This window comes from Chiroxiphia lanceolata, chromosome 1 (genome assembly GCF_009829145.1).
Source record: "Chiroxiphia lanceolata isolate bChiLan1 chromosome 1, bChiLan1.pri, whole genome shotgun sequence".
NCBI lineage: Eukaryota > Metazoa > Chordata > Aves > Passeriformes > Pipridae > Chiroxiphia > Chiroxiphia lanceolata.
In genome coordinates this window covers 153,606,926-153,633,089 of record NC_045637.1, presented here as the reverse complement: position 1 = coordinate 153,633,089, position 26,164 = coordinate 153,606,926, and the positions used below count along the sequence as shown (strand labels likewise).

The 26,164-nt window shown below is 44.3% G+C and overlaps 1 protein-coding gene across 1 annotated transcript in view; it reads left to right on the top strand.

Annotated features, from left to right (window-relative positions):
• The window catches only part of OBSCN (obscurin, cytoskeletal calmodulin and titin-interacting RhoGEF), a 184,195-nt gene that overhangs the window by 70,918 nt on the left and 87,113 nt on the right, over window positions 1–26,164 (top strand). Inside the window, exons 34-55 of the mRNA XM_032686197.1 lie at window positions 101–367; window positions 1,252–1,518; window positions 2,106–2,369; window positions 2,938–3,204; window positions 3,572–3,835; window positions 4,728–4,994; window positions 6,017–6,283; window positions 7,540–7,803; window positions 8,664–8,930; window positions 9,808–10,071; window positions 13,842–14,105; window positions 14,412–14,675; window positions 14,956–15,219; window positions 15,700–15,963; window positions 17,156–17,419; window positions 18,731–18,997; window positions 19,350–19,613; window positions 20,342–20,608; window positions 21,622–21,888; window positions 22,570–22,836; window positions 24,140–24,406; window positions 25,615–25,887. Of these exons, the coding sequence (XP_032542088.1) occupies window positions 101–367; window positions 1,252–1,518; window positions 2,106–2,369; window positions 2,938–3,204; window positions 3,572–3,835; window positions 4,728–4,994; window positions 6,017–6,283; window positions 7,540–7,803; window positions 8,664–8,930; window positions 9,808–10,071; window positions 13,842–14,105; window positions 14,412–14,675; window positions 14,956–15,219; window positions 15,700–15,963; window positions 17,156–17,419; window positions 18,731–18,997; window positions 19,350–19,613; window positions 20,342–20,608; window positions 21,622–21,888; window positions 22,570–22,836; window positions 24,140–24,406; window positions 25,615–25,887 (5,850 nt within the window). The remainder of the gene's footprint in view (window positions 1–100; window positions 368–1,251; window positions 1,519–2,105; window positions 2,370–2,937; window positions 3,205–3,571; window positions 3,836–4,727; window positions 4,995–6,016; window positions 6,284–7,539; window positions 7,804–8,663; window positions 8,931–9,807; window positions 10,072–13,841; window positions 14,106–14,411; window positions 14,676–14,955; window positions 15,220–15,699; window positions 15,964–17,155; window positions 17,420–18,730; window positions 18,998–19,349; window positions 19,614–20,341; window positions 20,609–21,621; window positions 21,889–22,569; window positions 22,837–24,139; window positions 24,407–25,614; window positions 25,888–26,164) is intronic.

Here is a 26,164-nt window from a genome sequence, read left to right as displayed (position 1 = left end):
TTTTCCATTCCTGCAGTTTTCTGTCTCAAGAACAAAGTCTGATGCTAAAAGGGGGAGGATGACTGCCAGTCTCACGTGTTTCCTTCAACATCTTTTTCAGAAAAGCCACTCCTTTTCAAGCAAGAGCTCCAAAACGAAGAGGCTAAAGAAGGAAAACAGGTCAAGCTGACCTGCGAGCTCAGCAAACCTGGTGCCCCAGTGAAATGGATGAAGGGAGACACTGTCCTCCATGCCAGTGAGAAGTATGAATTTAAGCAGCACGGAACTGTGGCAGAGCTCATTATCCGAGACCTCAAATCCATGGATGCTGGGGAATACACCTGCAGCTCTGGGGAGCTCAAAACCACTGCCCGGGTGAAAGTGAACGGTGGGTAGAGTTAGAGACACTAAACACATCCTTAATCACATGCTTAATAGGTCTATTAAACAAGAATCACATAATACTTCATTTTTTTTTTGTGGCAGTGCCATCTTTTACATGTAGAATTTAAAGGCAATGTTGCACAGTTTTTATCACCTGTATGTATTTAATTCACATCATGTCACATTCTGTGTTTGGGGTTTTAAATCTGTAACTTCCCCCTGAACAAAAACTAATTAAGTGGAGAGCAGAGGATTATTTTTCTATGTCCTACGTGCCGTATTTCCTGACCTATGAGCTGTTTTACATGGCTGGGGTTAAGAATGGAGTTACAGATGGAGACCAGTAGTGTTGGAGCACAAGAATGTGAAAACATAAATGCAGTCCGTGAAAAATTGCAGGTGGCCAAGTGATTAATTTTTAGACCCCCAAACTCCCACAAACATCCTTTTTAAAGGCTCTCAGGTGCCATCTGCACTCCCCAATGGCCTTTAACAAATACAGTAGCTTTAGTGACATAGGAAAAGCAGTTTGTGCTGGAGCAGAGAGTAGGAGAAATATAGGATATGAATATTGTTTCAGAGCCCTGCAGGAGCAGGGAATTCACTAGGTGATGATGCCCAGGGGATTCTGAAAGGGTCCTTACTAAAAATGAGGAATAACTTCCCCCATATTCCCAGGAATCCACAGTGAGATGATAACATCTGGGGGAGAGATTTATTCCTGCTCCCAAGCAGGATCATGTTGATGCCACACAGCCAAGGGAGGCTCAAGGGCTGCTCTGCTCACTTGGAAAAGGGCTGGTTTTAAGAGGTGACAGCTCTCGTGGGGGCACTTGTCGTAGAGCCAGGTCAAGAGGGCATGTCCTAATCCCTGGATCTGTGTTGCAGCTGTGCCTGTCCTTTTTAAACAAGCCCTGGAGAACACGGATATGGAAGAGGGGAAGTCCGTCTCCTTGCGCTGCGAACTCACAAAAACCGATGCCACCGTGGTGTGGAAGAAGGGAGGAGCCACGCTCCAGGCAAGTGCCAAATATGAAATGAAGCAGAAGGGGACAGTGGCAGAGCTGGTGATTCATAATGCAGAGCCAGAAGATGCGGGAAGATACACCTGTGACACTGGAGACCAGCAGAGCACAGCCCAAGTCAAAATCCATGGTAGGAACGAGACACTTGCTTGTGACCATTTGTTGTTGTCCTTGCCATGGTCCTGCTACCTCCTGCACATTTAGAGTTCGGAAAAATAGGGATGAGTACAAACAAAAGGGTCTGTTGTGTTTTCTGGGATGGTAACTTCATGCTATAACGTATCAATCAAATATATCTGATAACAAAATATCTTTTTTTTCCTTATGAAATGTCTCTTATGCTTTGGATAGAGACGACTGTCCAAGCTCTAAGCCAAGAGGTAAGAAGGGCCGCAGCTACACCTTTTATTAAAGAATATGCAGTTCTTTTCTCCACTTTCTCAGCAAGTTTTTACGTGTCTTTGACCACCAGTGTTTGGGCAGCAAAAGGGTAATTGCTTTGACATTCTAATTATTGGTAAATAATTGCTGTCTTTTCATTTGGTTCAAAACTCTTGGTGTCTTATTGTAAATAGAAATGGAGTCCTGGAAGTGCAGGTAGGTCAGAGCTCATTTGCTGTGCGTGCCAAGAGAATTTGGTTTGGCTTTGGGTCCCGTATGAGGTCACTGGATGGTGATGATGCTCCCAAAGTAAACTGAGAATGCTTCATTCCTCAGCTGCCTCTGTGCTCTTCAAGGAAGAGCTGAAGCCTGTGGAAGCTGTGGAAGGTGGGACAGCCACACTGCAGTGCCAGCTGAGCAGAGAGGCCCCCGTGGAGTGGAGGAAGGGGCAAACCCTTCTCCGGCCGAGTAACAAGTACAAGATGAGGCAGGAGGGCACAGTGGCTGAGCTGCTGATCCATGATCTGGACCCAAAGGATGCTGGAGAATATTCATGTCTAGTGGGGAACCAAAAAACCACGGCAACCTTGTCAGTGAATGGTAAAAAGGCAGAAATAACCTGTGAAACTCTGGAATGGTTTTGTCCACCTCTTCCCTCCTCCTCTCTGTACATTCCCTCACAGCACCCACCTCCATGTCCTGCTTCCACTGCTTTCATCCATCCTCTTTTTCATGTTACCATGTCACTCCTGTCCCCAGTCTTCATCCTCAGTCAGCTTTCATTATGCTCAGTGTTGGATATATGTGTGTGTGTGTGTTGTCTTCTTACCTTTCCTCAAGTGAAGGGAGCTGTCCTGCACGTGTGTTTTCCTGAATTAACATGGAAACATAAGATTCCTTGGGATTTTCTGTTAAGGAGGGTTTAATGATGAGGATGAGCTTGTCATTCAAATGCATGATCCCAATCAAGACCATGAATCAATTCCCACAGAACAAGTTACTAGAAAATTTCTTTCACCATCCATGAAAAAAAAGACGGGATGTGCTTAAGGACAGAGGGTGTTGGAAGAAGGCTTGGGTGGATACACAACAAATAACGAGTGAGCCTCTGAGCAGAGATCTGAGCAGGGTCTTGGGTTGCAACCCCTTTCCATTCTGCATCTCCCAGCCCTGCCAGTGCGTTTCAAGAAGGAGCTGAGGAACGAGGAGGCCACGGAGAGCGGGACGGCGACGCTGCAGTGTGAGCTGAGCCGGCCCGGGGGCTCGGTCCAGTGGAGCAGGGATGGGAAGGTGCTGGAGCCAAATGGAAAGTACAAAATGAGACGGGAAGGGCGCTTTGTTGAGCTGGTTATCCAAGACCTGGACTTGGCGGATGCCGGGAGCTACACCTGCACGTGTGGAGACCAGAAGACAACGGCTGCTCTGAGAGTGAATGGTAACTGTCCTACCCATGTTTCTCTCTAAGCCCCAAACACACCTTAAATTGCAGCATTTTCTGGTCAGCCAAAGCTTGGTCAGTGTGTTTTCTTAGAGGTTTCGTGTTCTTGGCTCTGTGGTACCAAAGAGTCATCCTGTTGGAGGATATTCCCTTGTGCTTTTTTTGCAGCACATCTATGATGTATATTGTTTTCTTTAATTTTTTTCTCTCTCTTCTAGGAGGTTTCACCCCCATTTCAACAACACACACCCAGAAATAATGCATTTTTGGTTAAATGTATACACTGAGCCCAGTAACTTACAGCACAGTCCAGTTCATTCCATTCCAATGCTGATTCCCTTTCTGTTGGTATTGCATCCCTCAGCCTTGCCTGTCCTCTTCCAAGAAGAACTGATGAACAAGGAAGCTACAGAGGGGGAGGCAGTGACTTTGCACTGTAAACTGAGCAAATCGGCCCCAGTTGAGTGGAAAAAGGGGAATGTGGTCCTCAAGCCAAGTGAAAAATACAAAATAGAGCAGGAAGGTCCCTTTGCAGAGCTGAGGATCCAGGATTTGGGATTGGCAGATGCTGGTGATTACCACTGTGTGTGTGGAGACCGACAGACCACGGCTGCTTTGACAGTAAATGGTAAAAAAGAATTTCTCAGCACGTGCCCAAGCAAACCTGTGTGATTCCAAGACCTCTTCCTCTTTTTCTTCTGCTTCCTCTGATCCCTGTATACTTCCTACCCTCCCCTCTGCTGATTAATTTTCCTCTCCTGTTTTTCTTATCTCTCTCTCTTTCTCCTTTCACCTGATGCCCTCTTGATGTGCTGTTTGTCTTCCTGGGTGCTGAGTGAGCACAGGCCCCCAGCTCAACACAACCTCCCTAGTCCAGAATAGCTGCTTGTTTAGAAGTTTTCCTACAGGGATTGACCTAAAAGTGGGAACAATATTTACTTTTTCTGATTTACACTGTCACACTTGTTGCTCCTAAGGGGAACAAGTTTCCCTCAATATATGCTGCTACACAAGGACAACCTTTTTTTTAATACTCCTGCTATTCCCAGCTCCATTTTGACCAATTTTGACTTAACTCTTCCAAAGCAAATACTTTATCTCTGCAGAACACTGACAGCATGTTTGTGACTGCTCTGCTTTAAGGGGCTCTATTTATTTCAGACAATGCCATAAATCAGGCACTTCTGTAGAGCTGTTGCTCTTCTCAAGGGAAACAAAATGCTCTGGGTCTCATATAGAAATGTGGCCTCTGATTTTATGGTATATAAAGGAAAGGATAGATGACTTGTCAACTATTTTTTCAGATAGACTTACTTTTAAAGAATGTTTTAAAGCATGAGGAAGAAAAAACAAAGTAAAAATCAGACTGAATTGTCTTTTGAAGCATTAGAGATTGGAGGAACAAAATCCTAGAGGAGATGAAGAAGGTCTTATGGCTTCTGGGAGATAAGAGAGTGATTAGATCTTGGGTCAGGCTTTCTCAGGGTTGATGCCATGTCCATGTTGCATTTACTCTGCAGTCCTGCCTGCTCTTTTCACCAAAGAACTGACAGACCGAGAAGCCACTGAAGGTAAAAGTGTCTCCCTGCACTGTGAGCTGAACAAGGCAGCTGCCAAGGTGGAGTGGAAGAAGGGATTCAAGACCCTCAAGCCAAGTGACAAATACAAAATGAAACGGGAAGGTGTCGCTGCTGAGCTCACGATCCAGAACCTGGACACGGCGGACGCTGGGAATTACTCCTGTGTGTGTGGGGACCAGCAGACCATGGCAGTTTTGACAGTTCATGGTAAAACAAACAAAACAAGGCGCACACTGGAAGTAACTATCCTGTTTTCTCTGCTCATTTGGACAGGTCACACTCCCGTCTCCTTCTTCTGCCAGAGCTTTATCCACAGTTCCATCAGCTGGAATGTGTGGCACAAGAGGGGTATCGGGGTCCGAGCTCAGAGGGAGCCAACCAGGGTTGTTCCCACTGTTTTAATTAAGGAGCCATCATTTTGCTCTTACCTTGAAAGTTCCTTTATTAGACTCCCCGTTACGCTCAAGCCAAAAATTGTCTTTCCTCAAAGGGGTGTTATGACTTAGGGATTTTTCTTTTAAGGTCTCATAAAATTCCCAAAGGTGAGGTTGTTCCATGGAATCTTATGCCCACACTTCATTCCTGAGACAACAAGGTGATTTTATGCTTACAGCCCAGTTGTCATGGCATTCAGTTGGTATCCTGTGTAAAAGCCCAAATCTTCTAAGGGAGGACAAAAGGGAGAGCTTTGATTTTTACTGAACCTGACATCTTCGAAAGGGTATGTCAGTTCAGGTGAAAATGCTTGTTTTCCTACCCTGTATTGAAATGAACAACTTCATTTCAAACTGACATTTAGAATGAAACTCCAGTGTTTCATTTTTATTTTTTTTTTAAATGTGAAATGTCTCTGTGTTTGCCTGAGGATGTGAAAACACAGCAAACATCCTCCCCTTACGGTTTAAAAAGTCATATAAGAAAACCATTTTTTTCCCCTCAGAAATTTCAAACTAGTCTTTTTGCTTGAAATTTCACAGGGAAAAAAAAAAGGGCTTTCTACTTCTGTTTGTATTGATTTATGACTCTAAGTACATGTTAAATACTTCTATGGATGGCTGGAAGCTTTAAATCCTTTCCTGGTAACGACATTTCTTTCCTAATACTGATTCATGGAGACTCTCGAAAATCTGTGTTCTTGTATCGAAAAGATAAGAGGGAAAATGGGAAGTTAAACATAATTTTAACTCTTTGGAGCATTACATCTCACTGCTCATGTTGCTGTCCTTCAGCTCTGCCTGCATTTTTCAAAGAAGGGTTGAAGAACAGGGAGGCCACAGACGGTGGAACAGCCACCCTGCACTGCGAGCTCAGCAAGGTCGGGGTCCCCGTGGAGTGGAAAAAAGGGGACAAGACACTCAAACCCAGTGAAAAGTTCAGGATGAGACAAGAAGACACGGCTGCAGAGCTGCTGATCCGAGATCTGGAGGTGCAAGACACAGGAGAATATACCTGTGTGTGTGGAGAGCAGAAGACCTCGGCTGTCTTGACAGTCCACGGTAAAAAAGCCATTCTGGGTTGTGATTCCAGGGTCTCCAGGACATCTCTTTTCTCTCTCTTTCCCACTCACTTTGATGTTTTGATTCTGCAGCACTATTTCTTGGTTTGCTGGTGGTGTTTCATCCCATCTCCCACTGTCTGTCAGTTCAAAACTGGTGGCTTCATAGCAAAGTAAAGAAGAGTTATGAGAATTTTTCATCTTGGGCACTTAAAAGACCTCAGCAGCAAGATTATTCTTAGAGGGTTTGTCCTTGTGTGTCACTGCTGTCAGTGGGTTTTGGTGCTTAACCTGGAAAGTTCTTTAAAACTGCTGAGCTCAGTTAGTGAGAGGTTTTTCCATTCAAGAATGAATGACTGTCCTCCTCTTTTGCAGGACTTTGATGTATCCTGCTGAGGATAAATTAAATAAACCCCACCCCATAGCATTATTCTGCAGATCCTGTCTTAGGGGGTAGTGGGACAGATTTTGTTCCTGTGTCTGCTTTGGTGAACAATGATGAGCTCTGGTTGCCCCTCCAGAAGAAGTAGTTCATGTACAATCCAATAGATAAGAGAATAGGTTTTATTTGAGATATATCTTAAGGGATAAGGTAGTTGTAAGGACAGATGGACAACTGTGGAGTCAAAACTCTTCTCCTAGATTTTCTGCACACTTTTACTTCCTCTTCCTTCTTCCACCTGGAGTTTATTTCTGTTCCTCCCCTTCTCTGACCCAGCACTTCCATCCCAGTGTAAGTCTCTTTGTTTATACTTCAGTGGCAAAAAGCAACTTGAATGCTGATAAAAAAGCCCTGTATCTCTGATATGAGAGACATTTATGTCCTTGGAAATTGTGGCTTAAAGGTGCACCTGAAGTTATGTTACTAATTTATTTTCTCAGCCAAAAGGATAAGTTATGGTGTTAGGAAAGGTAGGGATCTCCGGATGGCAGTGCTGTCACCTGGGTTGAGGATTTCCAATCCAAAGGCAGGTCTTTGATATTCAAGATAGATGATTTCAGACTGAAATAGGTGAGAGGACTACTGGAATCATCTGGGAAGTGATGAGTATGCTGACAAATCAGTGTTATAAGCAGGTCATGGCAGTAACATCCCTGAGGGATCCTGCAGTAGTTTTCTAACAGATGCAGTTTTCCAGACTGTATGATTTGTCTTCCTGTGTAATGGTGAAGGACTGGCCTCAGCACCTAACTCTGAGTTCCTCAAGGTCTGTTTGATGGTTTTGATGCCCTCTCTGTTTATATCACACCCCATAGCTTTGCCTGCACTGTTCAAAAAGGATCTTGCCCCTGTGGAAGCCACGGAAAGCAGGGCGGCTGTTCTGCAGTGTGAGCTGACCAAACCCGCCCCAGTGGAGTGGAGGAAAGGGCAGGAGGTGCTCCAGCCTAGTGAGAAGTACAAAATGAGGCTGAAGGACACCGTTGCTGAGCTGACAATCCATGGCCTGGAGGAACAGGATGCAGGAGATTACACGTGTGTGTGTGGAGACAAGGCAACCACAGCTTCCCTGACAGTGCATGGTAAAATATCTGGGTTTATTAGGAGTTTTCTGTGTTGTCATCTGTAGCCTCATGGGGGATCACAGTCTGGTCTTGGTCCCATCTATTACTTTAAATTGTTATGACAGCTGTACCAACCACTGGGAACATCTTCCACTAAAAGTCCTTCCCTTGGGACTCACGAATAACATCCTTTCAGTTCCTGCTCTTTCCCGTTGACGGAGTCTGGAAGCAGACTACGAAGAGCTTGATGAAGTCATAAATAGCACTTGGATTATTTCCACTAATTAATTTCTTTAGGGCATATCACTGAGATTTCAGTTGGGTTTTTCTCTGGAATGGAATTGAAAAGTTATGAAAGCATTGCAGCCTGTAATTTTAAATGACATAGTGTTCATTTTAATTATTGAGCTGGTTTTAAGAAAGAGCTGTGAATAGTTCCTTGCGATCTTGGGATCAGTTTTGTGTTGTTATATCCTAAACTGCCTTTAAAACACCCCTGCAAATACTGAAATTATAGTTTTACAACACTGATTTCCAAATCAGTGAGCGCTGAGAAGCTGAGACTGGGGTGGTGCTCCATTTCATGCCCTGGATCATACCATAAAAAAACCCCCTGTGACATGAATAAGGTGTTTTCCAGCTGTCCAAAGTCAGTCTTTTATGGTTCTTGGAGTTATTATTAATCAGTGTGACATGTTCAGTGTGATCCATTGCAAAGCACAAGGCAGGGGTGCCCCCTGAAATCATTCTTTGCCTCTCGGGTAAAGAACTTTATGTTCTAAACCTTTATAGAGCAAAAGACTTTAACTCAGTGGAGCAGTTAAGACCCAGTTTTCCCTCGATTTTTAAAGTGCTCTCTCTTCACCTGTGACCTTCAGCCCTCCCTCCACGTTTCAAAGAGGAGTTGAGGAACGTGGAAGGCACGGAAAAAGGCACGGCCACTTTCTGCTGCGAACTGAACAAGCCCGGAGCCGCCGTGGGGTGGAGGAAAGGAGACACAGCCCTGGGGACAGGTGACAAGTTCACCATGAGGTGCCAGGGCACGATTGCTGAGCTGGTGATCCGTGATTTGGATCTGGCAGATGCTGGGGATTACACGTGCTGCTGTGGAGATCAGAGAACCACGGCCGCGCTGAGAGTGAACGGTAAAGAAAAAGGAAATATGTAACAAATTCAAAGGGGTTGTTTTCAAACAGTTATTTTTCTAAGAGCTTAGTAGTGTCAGCTCTGAAAGTGCAGCCTCATTTCTGATGAATTTAGCAATATGTGCTTGGACATAAATGCCTGAATGGACTGATCAGTACCGGGCACAGGTCAGGTGTTAAGGCAAAAATCTGAGATATTCATCTTGGTATTAACTCATTTCTTTGATGCTCATATTCAGTAGTAGCTGCTAAGAAATGGGAGCTCATATTATTGTGATGGTGGTTGTGAAGATTCTAATCTGAAATCCTAAAGCTGAGAGGATAATTTGTTGCTGAGATATTTTTGATGCAGTTTTTAAGTGTTTCAGAATAACTCGAGGGTCCAGTTCTGCCTGACCACTGTCTGAGGAGGAACAGAATTCACAGAATAGTTTGTGTTGGAAGGGACATTTAAAGGTCCCTCACGGTCTCAAGGAAAGGAGAAGTTGATGCCTCAGATAAAGTTTCATTTGTGAACTTCTAAAGCAATTAATTGTATTCCAACAGAATGTAGACACTCTGGTCAGGCTTTATTTTCCATTCTGGCAGGCAATATCCAAGGAATGTAGGGCTCAGTCTTGCAGGTCTGGAGAAGTTGAGACTTGCTGTGGTTCTCCATTTCATGCCAAGGACTTTACCATAAAAAAATCCCTCCTCATATTGATGAATAAGGTGTTTTCCTGCTTTCAAAGCCACTCTTTTATGTTTCTCAGAGGGCACATCAATCCTGCTTGATTAGGAAAGGCTTTGCTTGTCACACGTGGTTGACAGACCACAGCTAAGTGGTCGCTTGAGTAGCTGCCATGGTCACACTTTGTGCTCATTTTGAACTCCTCAGCCTTGCCTGTGCACTTCAAGAAGGAGATGACAAACGAGGAAGCCACAGAAGGTGGAACAGCCACCCTCCAGTGTGAACTGTCCAGACCTGCCCCCGTGGAGTGGAAAAAGAAGCACAAGGTGCTCAAACCGAGTGAAAAATACACTGTGAGGCAGGAGGGCACCACAGCACAGCTGCTGATCCACGCTCTGGAGGTCAAGGATGCTGGGGAATACACCTGTGTGTGTGGAGAGGAGAAGACAACTGCAGCACTGACAGTGCATGGTAAAGGAAAGAGAAATGGGGGATTTTTGTGGGATGTTTCTCCCTTCTCCTCTGGAAGCCTCAGTCCCAACACGCAACGAGTTCTTTCCCTAATCTTGCCATCATTAATTTTGTTGATAACAGATTTTCTTCTTTTATTGTTATATTTATCTAATTCTCACTAGAATTACAGTTCCATTGATTATACTAATATTTTCCCTGTTTTCTTCTCCCTGCTCTTGTTGGTGCACAGCTTTGCACCACGCCAAAGGCTGAAGATACAACACACTTGCTTTTTTTGTTCTGTTTTACTCACTTTTAACTTGAGCTTAGAGAGGTGGAGCAGCAAGAATATTCATACTTCTTGAAAAGGATGATTAGATTTCAAGCTGCTTTAGGATTTGAGAAATAATTTTTGATTTTGGTTCAATGCAACTTTTCTATATAACTCCGACCTAGGATAATGTAGATTTGCATCCAAGTGTGGCAGAATACTCAGCATTATAGTGAAAGAATAACTCACAGTCTTCAGTCAAATTTATCTGCAACCTTCTTTGGAAGAACGGGAAACTTTTTATTTTTATTATTAACACAGGACAGTCAGAAGTATTTTCAGCCTCTTTCTCACCTGGAAATTCAGTAGGTCTGAATTCAGGCAGCTGATTTCTTTGCTTTACTGCCCAGACCTTTTCATCTTTGTGTCTATCAATAACACAAGGATTGCTTCAGTCTTCAACTTCCAGTGTAACCATGGAAAATAGAGTTGGAAACGTTTAGTCCATCCTCAAGCCTGAGGTCACCATCATTCCAGCCAGAAAGTTTTTCTTAATTTCAGCAATAGTCTTTCTTGAGCTGGCTTGTCATTTTTCCTGTTTCAAATTTTATAAAAAAATGAGAAATACTTGGGTTTCTTTTTTTTTTTTTTTTTTTGAAACGTCCTCCTTTTGAAACTATTTTACAGAATTGAAAACTTTCCTCATGTCTCCATTTTGTCTTTTCTTTTCTGGGCTGAGAACCTCAATTCCTTTTAGCCTTCCTTCATAGACCATGTTTGCTAGACTTCAGCCCATCTTTGCTGCTTTCTGGACCACCTTCAGTTAATCCACATCTTTCTGGAAGTGTGGTGGCCAAAAGCTGAACTGCAGCTCTGCACCTGAGGCTTTGCCAGAGGGGAGCAGGATGGAAGGAATTCCTGTGTCTTGTGTGGGACACTCTGTTTTATACATCCCAATTATGATTTCTTTATTTGCATCAGGGTTGCATTTTTCAACTTCCATTTTTAACAAGATCTCTTGTAATCCCAAATCCTTTCGTGCCTGTTGTTCTCCTCCTTGTATTTGTGTCGTTGATCATTCCTAAATAGGATATTTTCCACCTGCTCTTGCTGAATTGCAGCCTGTTTTTCCACCACTGCTTCACTGAGGTTTTTTATATCTTAATCCACTTTGACAAAGTGCTTTCGCCGTCTCTTCTTTCCCGCCTTGGAATCATCTGAAAAATTAATGACAACTCTGCATTTCATTGTCCAAGTCACTAAAGAAAATGCTGAATAATACTGGATTCCAGAGCACTGAGGAACTTGACTCATTCTTTCCTTGTGAGTGTAAATCACAGCTGAATATTCTTCGACTGTAGTTTTCAAATTAGTGGCACATTCCCTCTGTAGTTCCACCTGTACCTGAGTTAAAGTAAGAGCTTTACTAAATTAATAATGTACAGCATATACTGGGTCTTTCTGTCTGTGAAGCTTAATCTCTATCAAGAAAAAAATTACACTGGTCCAATCCTTCAGGAAGAGAAAAGCTCTTGGCAAATCCAAGTTTTTCAAAGAATTAAGTTGAGATGGATATAATTCCTCGGATCCTCTCTCTGCCATCTCTCTCTTTTTCCAAGAAGGTGAAGGGGATTCATCTTGTAGGTCAAGACTGATGAGTATTCCTAAATTCCCATTTTTGTCAGTGGAGATCTAGTCAGCACAGACCATGGAAGACAGGGATGCATCCAGTTCACCTTACTTAGCAGACATGTGGTCAGCAGATACCTCTGCTGACTCCACTGACTTCACCTGGATCTTTCTTGACTGCCTGGGAGTTTAGACTCCTGTTTTGCATGGCAAGAACCAAATGTGTGCATGTCAATGTGTGAGGCCTTTTTCACCTCTTAGTTTCTGGTTTTTTTCCTTACTCGTGGAAGGTCATCCATTCATGCTCTTTGATTTCTCCAGTGTAAATATTGATGTCTGATATTCATTGATCCTGTGCCTTCCATGACGAATTTCATCACCCCAAGGTGCTTTAAGAATAGTCAGACTATTTAAATATTCTCTAATCATTTTTTTTCTTATCCTAGCCAGAATTCCTATTACTTTCTTCACTATCCTTTACCTTTAATATCAAAGAAGAAGGAATTAAACACTTCAGCTTTCTCATGTCACTCACAATCAACTTACATTCCTGAAAGAGAGGTGAGCCAACATGGTTTAGTGGTGGCTTTGGCAGTGCTGGGTTAAAGGTTGGCCTCACTGACCTTAGAGGGCTTTTCCAAACTAAATAATTCTGTGATTCCATGATATCAGCATCATTTTGCAGATCACTTTTAGCCCCTCTTTCATGTTGATCTTTTGTCCAGGAGGTGACAGAGATTGGGAATGGGGAACTGCCCTTGACCTTCTTAAGACACTCAGAGAACCTGCCCTTTCTGGGTTTGTCTCTACATTCAGCAGTATTTCTTCTGCACTCATCTAAACCTCTTGTGTTTTACAGTCCTCTTGAGTTTTGGGACAACAAAAAGTTTGTGATTTAGGTAGACTATTTCTGATGATCCTTGGAGTGAATTAGTCTCTAATTATGCTCTTAATATTGTTTCTTTGAGAAGTTTTCCACTCTTAAACTGTTTTGTCCTTTAAGTTGGCATCTGCACAATCATAAGTAACAATTCTCAAATTATTGGAGCTTGTTCTCTTGTTACACACAGAATTTTCTTTTGTTCTTCTCCATCATTACTTGTCTTAAAAGCCACGAGCTTTCCTGCTTCGTAATTAATGTCTGCACAATTATCCTCCACATCCTTATTCTCAAATATTTATTTGTTGTTGGTCAGAGAATGAATTGGACACCCTTCTCTGCTGTTCTTCATATCCATTCTATATCCAAATGTAGTTCCTGCCCCATTCCAAGGACTTACCATGTGTTGTCCCAACCTGCTGCTCCCAGAGTACATATTAGCACATTACCATCCAGTCTTACACTCTGAATTACTCTATTCATTGTTCCTAAAGAGATGGGGTTTTAGGTTTTAGGTTTTTCCTCATGTGAAGATTATGGCAGATCTCCACACTGGAGACATCATCTTTTTCTTTTCTTTTTATTGCTACCCAAGCAATAATTTCAAGAGATCTCTCTACTCTTCATCTTGTTCTAACTCTGGGTTATGCCTGTAGGCATCCTTAACACCTAAATTCAAACCTGATCAATTTTTCCTTTATTTTTTTTATGAGTGGATTTTCCATGCAGAGTTATACTGAGGAAGATACAGTTTTGACCATACATGAAATTTGCCCACTCCTGCTGTTTATTCTCCATCCACCTCTAAACCAATCAGAAAACTTGCTTAAAATTTACTTAAAAAAAATGATAAGACCCTTTTTTATCTGTAATACAAATTAGCATCTTCCTTGCGTGGGATGATCCTCACGTCAACAACCAGGCATGGACAGATAGAAACACCAGGTTCGTTTAGTTTGGTGGCCCAGAACTGCTTGTCATGAAAACATTTGCTGCTCTGTTTCTCAGCCCTCCCTGCCCTCTTCAGAGAGGAACTGAGAGATGAGGAAGCCGAGGAGGGCAAAGCGGTGACTCTGCGCTGTGAGCTGACCAAACCCGCCCCGGTGGAGTGGAGAAAGGGCCACACGGTGCTCAGACCTAGTGAGAAGTACAAAATGAGGCAGAAGGATGTCACTGCAGAGCTGGTGATCCAGGGCCTGGCTGAGAGTGATGCTGGTGATTACACCTGTGTGTGTGGGGACAAGGAGTCCACGGCTGCCTTGGCAGTGCACGGTAATGCCCAATTCCACCTGGATGTCCTTGTTAACAAGTTTGAGTTACTTTTATCACCCTGTTCATTGTTTTCTGTGCATAATTCCTGTGAGTCTGAGTTTGCGTTGAGCCGTCATGAGGATTAATTTTGTGATTTAGGGGTAAAACCTTCCAGCAATTCCATATACAAAGTGGTTTTAGGATGCCTAAAGCAGATGTGAGATCAAGCCTGAGGACAGCCCCCCACTGGTCCCCTCACCTTTCCTTCCCCTCAGCAGGAGACTGTTTTTCTGCTCCGTTTTAACCCTCTTCCCATTGCATCCTCAGTGCTGCCTGCGGGGATCAGGGAGAGCCTGAAGGACCAGGAGGTGACAGAGGGTCAAGGGGCCACTCTGTGCTGTGAGCTGACCAAGGCTGCCCCAGTGGAGTGGAGAAAGGGCAGCACTCTGCTCAGAGCCAGTGACAAGTACAAGATGAGGCAGGAGGGCACAGTCATGAAGCTGCTTATCCACGATGTGGAGCTGAAAGATGCTGGAGAATACACGTGTGTGTGTGGAGAGCAGGAGACAACAGCTGCCTTGATAGTGCATGGTAAAAAACCCCATATACAAATATCTGTATTACTGTGCATTTCTTTGTCAGCTCACTGATATTGGTTGTGGCTGAATTGTTCCTTTATATTTGTAAGCTCTCTGTAAGATCTGGTTGTGTCCAGGCTGCTTTTCTCCTCCTGTCTGTTGGTTTGTCCGATGTCCCGGAATGAAAACCTCTCACCCTAAAGTGTTCCCTGCCTCTATACCACCCCATCCCTCCTGTAATCTGTGTACCACGTGTCGTGTTTAACGTCCTCTGTCCACTTTGTGACCTTCAGCCCTGCCAGCACTTTTCAAAGAAGGCCTGAAGGACCTGCAAGCCCTGGAAAGCCAAACGGCCACTCTGCGCTGTGAGCTGACCAAGGCTGCAGCTGTGGCGTGGAAGAAAGGGAACAAAGTGCTCAGGGCAAGTGAAAAACACATCATGAGGCAGGAGAGTGGCCTTGCTGAGCTGGAAATCCGTGACCTGGAGCTGCAGGATGCAGGAGATTACACCTGTGTGTGTGGAGACCAGCACACCACGGCGTCTCTGGCAGTGAATGGTAAATGCAGATGGCTGTCCACTTTTTGTTTCCCTGAAACACCCTGTTGGCTGTGTGAAGTGTCCACCCACCAGCTTTTCCTTTGGGATTAATTTGTGTGCAGGAAAGGAGAGCTTCTTGTCCTGACATTTAATTTTGATCCGATATTCCTGAAAAGGAAGCTGAGGATTTGGCTGTTTCTCCACGCAAACTCCAGTGTTGTAGGTTTAAGGGAATAAACACCTAGAAGAGACTCCTGTTAGACCCGCTGATTTGTCCTGTCCCTGTGATAAATTCTCTATATTCCACCTTGAATCCATCCAGCCTGTTGTACCTTGACCTGTCAGCTCAGCACTTCTTTGTCTTACTGCTGGATTCAGTTTTCCAGATCATCGTAGCAATAACCTCAGTCTCAAAGTCCAAACCCCCTGATTTGGCCAGATTTCAACTTCATCATGCTGATGGCTTAGTTTAAACACGCTATTAACTTTCCATTCCCAGCCCTGCCAGTGCTTTTCAAGGAAGAACTGAAGAGTGAAGAAGCCCAGGAAGGAGCATCAGTCACTCTGAGTTGTGAATTAACCAAAGAAGCTCCAGTGAAGTGGAAAATTGGGCCCAAAGTGCTCAAAGCAAGTGACAAATATCAAATGAGACAGTCTGGCACCACTGCAGAGCTGGTCATTCATGACCTAGAAGTAAAAGATGCTGGAGATTACACCTGTGTGTGTGGTGACCAGAAGACAACAGCAACCTTGGCAGTTCATGGTAAAAAGACCTTATTAAAATTGATAAATAACTCTAGAGACAGGCATCATTCTGAAGTTCAGTTGTTTCTTCCCTGGGTCAGTAGCTTGTCTTTGTTTTTATCCCTTTCTCTTCGTTCTATTTATAACTCATTTCTTGCTGAGAGAGAGTCGCTCATGGCAAATTTTGGGGTCATTATTAATCTGTCCTTTGAAAGGAGAAAACAAGATGCTTCTTTCTGCCCAAATCCCTTCTTCTTGGATATTTACATTTTCCAGCTCCAGCCCTGTGGTTCACTTCAGTCAACCCCAGTTTTCCCCAAAACACACAGGTATGGTCTGTCAGCACCTGCCCGGGAACCAGACAGAGGAGAAGTGAGGGTTAAATAAACCAACCCATAAATAAATCCTTTTGTTAATAACCTCATTACCTGATCTCTGCTCTCCTCCCATTGATGAATATCCATGTTAATGAAATAACAGTTCTTGACTTTGAGGAACTTGGTCAGAGATCCAGTTCTGCACTTCCAGATTCTTCCAAAAACAGGGATCTGGGCTTTCCTGAGACATGGACTTTTCCTGAGGCACTTGGGGTGTACTGTTTATATTCTGTACCCCTTTACACAAGGCACTTTTGTGGGTAGATGTCAATAATTAGTTTACCTGAAGGTTGTTTCCTGTAGGTTGTTCTGTCTTTGGGTTGTGATTCCAAAACTGGAAATAGCAAGAATCTGAAATTCTCGTTACATGTAATGGCCCTTCAAACTTCAATTTAAAACTAGGACTAAGTTTTATTTTTAAATCTGACTGCTTTCAGGTAGGTGGGGCTACAATATTTTAATTTTAAAAAAAACAAACAAAAAATAACAATATCAACCTCCAAGAAATGCTACTTGTGTGGGTAAAATAATCCTGTGTACAGCAGTGTTATTTGTGAGTGCTGCTGATCTCAGATCTGGGTCTTTCTGTCGTCTTCTTTCACCATGAATAACAACAGACACCCAGGGAACTGCCCCTTAGGGTGACTGAAATCACATCACACTTGAAGTAGGATGCTTTTGGAGTTTCTAAACTTGGTTATGGCTAAACATGTCTATAATAGGCTGGGGGGAAAAAAAAAAAGGCATGAGGGGAAATAATCTCAAGCGTGAAAAAGAAATTGGGATTTTAATTCTGGTTTTCTGATGAACATCTGTCCGTGTTGCATCCTTCAGCTCTGCCCCCACTCTTTAAGGAAGAGCTCCAGGACAAGGAAGCAGGAGAAGGTGGAGAAGTCACTCTGCACTGTGAGCTCACCAAGGCTGCTCCAGTGCAGTGGTGGAAGGACCAGAGGATGCTCAAAGCGAGCGAGAAATACAAAATGAGGCAGGAAGGGACCAAGGCAGAGCTGGTGATCCATGAAATAGCTGAGGAGGATGCAGGAGGCTACACCTGTGTGTGTGGGGAGCACCGGAGCACAGCTGTCCTGACAGTCCAGGGTAAAGACATCCTGACCTCCTGTTTCCTGACTGGAACCTCTGCCATAACTGTTCAGTTTTACACACCTGTCTGTTCAACCTTATTAACTGAACTCCCATTCACTTGAAAATATTCCCTGCCCCTCCTCACCTGCAGGCTGTGCCAACTGGAAAATCCCAGTCTACCTTTCTCTGTCCCATCCTCTTGTCTTTTCCTTTCCTTAAACACATGCCTGCTATCCTTTCATCTTTCCCTTCTGCCATTCCTTTCCTAACACACAAACCCACTATTCTTTGGTCTTTCCTTTCCTGCCTTTATTCTCCAAAGCACAAATCTATTTATTCTTTGCCATTCCTTTCTGGCATTCTCAATACTGACTGTTGTAATATGGGGAAAAAGAAGTATTAGTTAGTTACAATTTCTTCTGTACTGAGCTATGCTTATATTGGGCTTTGTGCCCATAACCTCTGTCCTAATGCACAGATTTCCATTGGGAGACTAATTTTCTATGGCTGTAGATCTCCTGCCAGTCTTGTTTTGTTGGAAGAACCACTTGCTGTGCAAACAAAACTGGTGTTTCAGCTTCAGAGTGCTGGAGATGGGAAATGTGCCAAATCTGGCTAAATCCGGGTTCTAGCTTGGATATTTTAACTTAGACTCACTGCTGGGGACACTAAGTTTTTTAGATCTGAGGTATCCAACCTTGTCAAACAGCTGGAATGTCCCATTATCCCACTTAGTTAATAGAGGGACATGTGAAGGTCACCACATTTATTTCAAGGACATGACTTGCAATGGGTTACAGGAATGATGTTCAGTGAGGAAAACCATGTTCTGAGACAAGAACACAGGCTGGGATTCAGCATCTGGAGATTTTCTTTGGGGTCAGGAAGAACCTCTGAGTCCTGGATGAACCTTTTCAAGGATAGCTCAAGGAAAAAGGGAATGAGGATGAGTGAGGAGCTGTGCCAACATTCAGAATACAGTAGAACAGCTCAATAAGTAGGAAAAGAGAGCACAAAGATATGAAGTTTGTGGGAGACACCAACACAGGGGAACTAAGGAGCTCAGAGATGATATTCTTGGTTTTTCTCTCATGGAAATTGATAGAAAGCAGGTTGTTGAGGACAGAGCAGTTTTGCTAGTGGGAAGCCAGCATAAACCCCAAAGGATTAGGGTGTATATTCCCACTAGGATATTTTCACTTCTCTTCCCTCTCCTCTTTGCTGATGCTCGACCTTCCATAACTTTCACAACTTCCCCCCCGTCAGTTCCTTACCCATCCCTGGAGAGGTGCTCAGTCTGTAACACTTTTTACCTGCATCCTTCAGCTGTTCCTCCATTTTTCCAAGAGGAAATGACCAGCAAGGAAGCAGTAGAAGGTGGAATGGCCACTTTTCAGTGTGAGCTCAGCAAGGCATCCGCCCCTGTGCAGTGGAAGAAGGGCCACCACGTCCTCACCTCGGGCAAGAAGCACAGCATGAGGCAGGAAGGCCGTGTTGTGGAGCTGGTGGTTCATGACTTGGACCTGGGTGACAGTGGAGATTATACCTGTGTGTGTGGAGACAAGAGCACCACAGCTGCCTTAACAGTGCATGGTAAAGTAACCCTTGGGATGGTTCTCCAAGCCTTAGAGCTGCCCAAGCCTCTGTTGTTATGGTCTGTTCCCACTCCCTTTCTGTTTGCTTGGGTTTTCCTGTTCCTTTGGACTTTATGTGCTTCCTCCTTGTGTCAGAATTGGGATAAGATTTCCCTGTTGGTGTTTGTCCCCTTCAACTGTGTTGGTCCATCTCACCTTCTCAGTGTCCAGGGAAGTTGGGGGAGATTTTCCATTGTGTCCCACTGACCTGGATCAGGGCTCAGCATTTCACCATCCATCCATCCTCTCCCACGGGGCTTCTGCTTTTTAAGGAATATTCACACTCTCTGTGGTACCCTTTTACTCCTCAGCACTGCCTCCAGAATTCAAGAGAGGCCTGAAGGACCTTGAGGCTGTGGAAAATGGCACAGCTGCTCTGCACTGTGAGCTGACTAAACCTGCTGTGGTGGAGTGGAAGAAAGGGCAGGAGGTGCTCAAGGCAAGCAGCAAGTATAAAATGAGTCAAGAAGGTGCTGTTGCAAAGCTGATTATCCGTGAGCTGGATGTGGAGGATGCTGGAGATTACACCTGTGTGTGTGGAGATCAGCAGACAACTGCCACTCTGACAGTCAACGGTAAAAACAAAGGAAAAAAAGCCACAAGGTTTTCTGAAAATAAAAATAAGAACGGTGTTTTAGTGTTGCTGAAGGAAAAGACCTGATTGTAAATTGTGAGGTGTGCAGGATAGTGTGGTTTTATACAGTCTCAGAGACAGGCAGAAAATGGGAATTGCGATGCAAAACAGTGCATTCTTTAGCATGTTACTGTCAGGATAATCATAATCTCTCCTGCAAGTGGCCTGCCCTAAGAGGGAATTTGAACTCCTAAAATTCCCTGTCTTAAGAGGGAATCTGAACTCTTGCAATTCCCTGCCCTTAGAGGGAGTCTGACCTCTCAAAATTCCCTGCTTTAAAAGGGAATATGAACTCCTAAAATTCCCTGCCTTAAGAGGGAGTCTGAGCTCTTACAACTCCCTGCTGACCTTCAGAACACCTTCAGTGATCGGGGCAACATGTTGGCTACTTTTGGAGTAGGAAAACAACTGTGCCATTTTTAGATCACAGATTAGATTAAGCTTCCATACACTTCATGGCAAAATGTAACTTCTTGAAATCCATTTCTTCTTGTTCTGTAGATGTTCCTATTTCATCTCTGGGGAAATAGCCTTGTACTTTGAGTGTAGGATATGGAGGTTTAGAGACATCAGCAAAACAAGCTCTTTTGGTGCTCTCATTTTCTTTCAACTCCCTCTTTCCCAAGCCCTCACTGCGGAATGTTGCAAGTCATTTTTTCTATTTTATAGCCCTACCAGCACTTTTTAAACAAGAGCTCCAGGACACCGAGGCAGAGGAAGGTGGCACAGCCACACTGAGGTGTGAGCTGACCAAAGCCAAGGCTCCAGTGGAGTGGAGGAAAGGGGATGTCACCCTCTACCCTGGTTTGAAATACGAGATGAAGCAGCAGGGCTGCACCGCTGAACTGGCCATTTCTGACCTAGAACTGGATGATTCAGGAATATACACCTGTGACTCTGGACACCAGCAGACAACAGCTGTGGTGACTGTACATGGTAGGCACAGTGTTGACCTTTGGCTCAACAAATGTGGAGTGGAAGGAGGTTCTCTTGGTGTTCTCTACTTATTTTGCTGCTGGTTCGTGCCAGAATAAATGTTCTTCTTTGGCACGACAAATGGTCAGGTTAGAAAGGTTGTTCTTGAGGTATCTTGAGTGATTAATGAGCATCAAAGCTTATTAGAATCATAGAATGGCTTGGGTTGGAAGGGACCTCAAAGGTCATCTCATTCCAACCCCTTTGCCATGGGCAGGGACACCTTCCACTAGACCAGGTTGCTCAGAACCCCTTCCAACGAGGCCTTGGACATTGTCATGATGTCAAAATATGCTGAACTCTCCTCCCCTGAGTGCAGGGAGTGTGGCTGGGTATGGGAATGGCATAAGTGATGCCTAATTGGATGTAATGTCTTATTAGAATGATAAGAGAGGCAACAGTTAGGGGATAAAGGATTTCTCTGACGGGTGACTGTGCTCTATTATTACTGAAGGCTTTGAACTTCAGGTGTAAACATTCCTCCACCCTTTCTTCTACCATTCAGAGCAAGACCTTGCCTGAAATCTGAATTTCCTCTCCCATTTATCAGTTAGTGTGTTTTGAATACCAATTTGATCACTATGTGTTTATACAAGCTCTATTTGGGTGAAAAAATACTCTGCTTAGTATTGCAAACTCAGAGACCTCTCTTAGGAACAAGGGTTTGTGTGAGAGAGAGCATGTCTCAGGGATCTTTGCCTAAAGCACCTGTAGTTGACATGGAGACACTTCCATGGGAAGGTCTGGCTCCTTCAGACCACAAACCAGGCCACAAACCACTCTCTAAAATCAGATCTTTCCTCACTTCACCGCCAGTCCTCAGCTCTTGGTTCACACAATGGTTCAAGAAAGATGCTGCCGAGGCAGGGAGTTGCAGCCCAAGGATTATGGAATCATTTCTGAAGAATGACGGTAGGATTGTGTCCTTCTTGGGCTAAAACACTCTTGAAACGTTTCCCTCTCAAATTTTGCAGCACTGCCTGTCCGATTTAAGCAACCCCTGCAGAATCAGGAATCCGAGGAGGGAAGCACAGCCACGTTCTGCTGTGAGCTGTCGAAACCCAAAGCTGCTGTGGAGTGGAGGAAAGGAGGAGTGGGGCTGCAGCCCAGCCAGAAATATGAAATGAGGCAGAGGGAATGCCTGGTAGAGCTCTTGATTCATAACCTCAAATTAGAAGATACAGGAGAGTACAGCTGTGACACTGGGGATGAGGAAACCAAGGCAGCTTTAAACGTGAAAGGTACGTGGGCTGAGCTGACTCCTAAAGCAGCAGATCCCATCCAACGTGCAAAGCACCAGTTTCAGTGTGAATATTTTTAAATATATTATTCTTTTTCTCTGTAAGTATTTTCCTTTTCACCTGACATACTGGGATTTTATTTTGTTCTAATGAGAATTGAGGAGGATGATACTTTGTTCTTCCGGTGCTGCATTTGAGTTTTGCGTTCTAATAGGAAATAATTTCCAGCTCTGTGGCTGACAAGAAATTAAAGAAAGAACAATAATTTAACATAACATCTGCATATTTCACTTGACACGTTGTTTAAATATTTTAAAAAAGTATTTTCTTCCAAATCCTGTAAGAAGACAGACAACGACCTTCCTGATCTGTCAAGGCTGCTCACGGAGTTTTGAATTTCCAGCTCTTGAGATCATTGTTAGACCAACTGAAGGATAAATTCACTCAAAGAATTCAACCCTGGGAAGGATTTGAGTCAAGAAACAAAGGAAATAAAGGCAATAAATGTTATAGGTTCTTCTGATGTAGCAAGATCTAGTAGCTCCAGGCAAATTAGAAAACATGGATCCTGCCCAGGAATATCTCGCTTCAAAAACAGAGTATCTTCTCTGGAGTGTCAGTCTGTGTCAACCAGGACTTGACTCAGGCTTCAATAAAAGCTTCTTTTTTTGTCTCCTTTAGCTCTGCCAGTTCTTTTCAAAAAGCAGCTCAAAGATGAGGAGGCAGAAGAAGGAGCTGCGGTGAAATTCCAGTGTGAGCTGACGAAGGATAACGCAGCAGTGGAGTGGAGGAAAGGCACCGTGGAGCTCTTCCCCTGTGCCAAATATGACATTAAATTAAGTGGTCGCACGGCTGAACTTGTGATTCACAGTGTGGAGCTAGAGGATGCTTCTGATTACACGTGTGACACCGGAGACCAGCAGAGCACTGCAGTCCTCAGAGTGCATGGTTAGCATTGCATCAGATTGGAACAGAGGAGAAAAGGCACTTGTGGAAATGTGTGAATGGTGTTATTTAATTTACTGGTGAATATGAATCCTTCTAAAAGTTAAGAGATTGAGGAAAACTGGTGTCCAGACATAAACAGAGCACAGAGAAGTGGATCTTGTGGGACAGGGTTCCTATTTCAGCCTGTAAAGCAGAGTGTGCAGTGCACTAACAGCTTTCTCTGACGTGACAAAAGGAAGAAACTCTGAATCATGGGGACCTTTATATTCTAATAGATCTTTATTTCTAGCACTTTGCATTCATTCCTGGCTCACTTGAATCAAAAACAAATCATGCATAGTTTAAAAAAGCATTTTAAGTTTAACTGTATTTAATTTATCCATGAAAACGTCAAGAATGCTGTGTTTAACCAAACCAGGAATGGTTTTTGTGATTGATCACAGAATTACAGCATGGCTAAAGTTAGGAGGGACCATAGCAGGTCATTTGGTCCAACCTCCCTGCTCAGGCAGGGCCATCCCAGCACCATCTGTGAAATGTTTGTGGTCATCCCAGACAGTTGGGTGGAACTTGTGGCTCTGATCTAAACCACAACCTTTCCAACTACATCCTCTGGCTGAACCTGACCCACGAAGCAGCCACAGGGTCAGCTCTGAGTGAGAGAGCCTGAGACTGCTTTCCATGTCTCACAGCAGGGTTTAGACAGAGGAACCACAAGCACTGAGATTCCAGTTTCCCCAGCTGCTCACACACACACACACACACAGAGGATATTATTCCCTTCTGGTTTCCACCCGTTGTCTGAGCAGATCCACGTCCTCTTGATTAAATGTCTGTTTATGCATCATCTGGAAAGACTCACTGGTGCTGCTCCAGAGTCTTGAAAAGATAACTGAGAAACCAGAAAGGAGTTTAAAGCTTTACATAATTTAGGTGTTGGAAATCATGAGTATTTCCATAAAAAATGAACAAATTTATGCCTGTTTTAATCAGGAAGTAGGAGGTTTTGCTTAGTCAAAATCTTTCTCTGCGTGTAAGTTTTCAATATTCAGAACAGGTGCATAAAAGGTTTGATGTGGATGCCCTTGACTTTAAGGGAAACATATCTGGGGAAGTTTCTGATCCTCTCTTTATCTGGATATATACAATATAAGCCTCTTTGTAAAAAAAAAAAAGGTGATTTTATTATCATATAACCCCCTAATGCAAAATTGCCCCGCAGCATCAGAACCCGGGCGCTTGTGCTGAGCTGTGCATTCCAGGGAACAGATCCCGTATTATTTATTTCTTCCTCACTTTGCAGCCACCAAACCCCGGCTGAGGCAGCAGCTGAAGAACGAAGAGGTGGAAGTGGGGGGGACAGCCAGGCTGCGCTGCGAGATCTCCATCAGCAAGGCAGAGGTGGAGTGGAGGAAGGACGGAGCTGTCCTGCACTCCAGCTCCAAGTACGAGATGTGGCAGGACGGGACCCTCCGGGAGCTCCGCGTTCACCACCTGGAGCCTGGAGATGCCGGGGAATATTCCTGCAAGGCTGGGGATGAGACGACCTCTGCCAAACTGACAGTGAAAGGCAAGACCTGTTTGCTGGGGCAAGGAGGTTTTCACTTCAGGAGACTAAGGTTTCACCATGTCATCATTGTTATTGTGAGGAACGCAGAGCATAGGAAGGGTGTCCTAAAAAAAGTCTGGTGGTCAATGGATGCACCAAAGCAAAGATTGACGTGGTGGACAGGGGAGGATGAAGCAGCTGTGATTTGTGACTCATAGCTTGAAATATTTGCTTGACATCATATGTGGGGGGGGTGAACAGATGGTCCATCCCCAGCTTCCAGTCACATGGCAGCTGCATCTGGCCTTAATGCCATCACAGAGCTTGGACCACTAGTGTGGAACAAACACTGCCAGCATCTCTGCAGGCTGCTCCATGTTGTAGATCCTCTGCACATTACACCCAGCTGCACCATTTGTCGTGCAGATGGTGACCTCAGTTGTAGGAATATCTGCTGTGCCTGCTCACGTGAAGATTCCACTGCTTTTTTTGATGGTTGGACTCAACAATCTTAGAGGTGTTTTCCAACCTTAAGGATTCTATGATTCCTTTGGTATTCCCCAGCAGACTTGGGGTACATACAGCTTTGAGGGTATATTGGGGGGCTGTCTGTGTGATCTTTGCACAGATCTGCAGGAGGTCAGCTGTCCTAGAAGCAGGACTCAAGCCAACTGCGCTCACATTAATCCAGTGACTCCTGCTGAGAGGACAAAGCCATCCAGCTCCTCAAGACATTTGGAGCATCAGCATGGAGTAAATGCAATTCTGTTTGCAAAAATACGATAAAAAGGATCAGGTTTTAATGTTACTCTATGAAGATATCTAAGTTCAAGTGTAACAAATTTCAAAACCCTGATTTTGGCATCTGGCATTCATGCCTTGTTCATCCAATTAGCGTGTCAAACATTAAATTAAAAAATCAATATGTAATGTACCTCTGAGAAAGGACAAGTGATAAAACCAGTATCTAAAAGTTAATTACCCTTTTACCAAGTACACTGAAAGCAGAATTTGGGATGTGATTTGAGAGGCTGTGCTGTCTCCATCCTTGGGAGATGCTCGAAGCTCAGCTGCACAAGATGCTGAGCAACCTGCTGTAAAAGCCGGCCCTGCCTTGAGCAGTGGTTGGACCAAGTGACCTCCAGAAGTCTCCTATAACCTGTTTTATTAACGATTTGATGGTCTGATCCATGTTTTCCCGTCCATTCCCCGTTCCTGACTGTTTGCAGAGCCCGACGTGACCATCGTGAGCGGCCTGAAGGACATGGAGGTGTTCGAGGGGGACGACGTCACGTTCCGGTGCCAGGTTTCCCACGAGAACGCCAGGGATGTGGAATGGAAGCTGCAGGATGTCGCCCTGCAAAACAACGAGATGAACGAGATCTCGGTGGAAAAAGGGAAGGTTCACACCCTGACCCTGAGGAAGGTGACTGAGCAGGACATTGGCACCGTCACCTTCCGGGTGGGATGTCACACGACCACGGCAGAGCTCACGGTGAAAGGTAAAGGCTCTGTGTGGTGTGGGACGGGATCAGTGAGGACAGCTGATGTTTTGCTTATGCTGACAGTAAATTCACGTCTGTAATTCACCCCTTTTTAGGTCACATTAGTGCTTCAGAGCACACGTGATGTACTGGTGTGGTCTCATAGACTGCAATCACCACAGATAGACAGTGAATATGTCACCAGGGTCCTGAAGCTAGCTGATTCCTGAAGAAACTCCTGTGTTTGCCTCAGTAGTTGGATTGAAAAACCTGGAATTTTCACCGCTTCCATTCT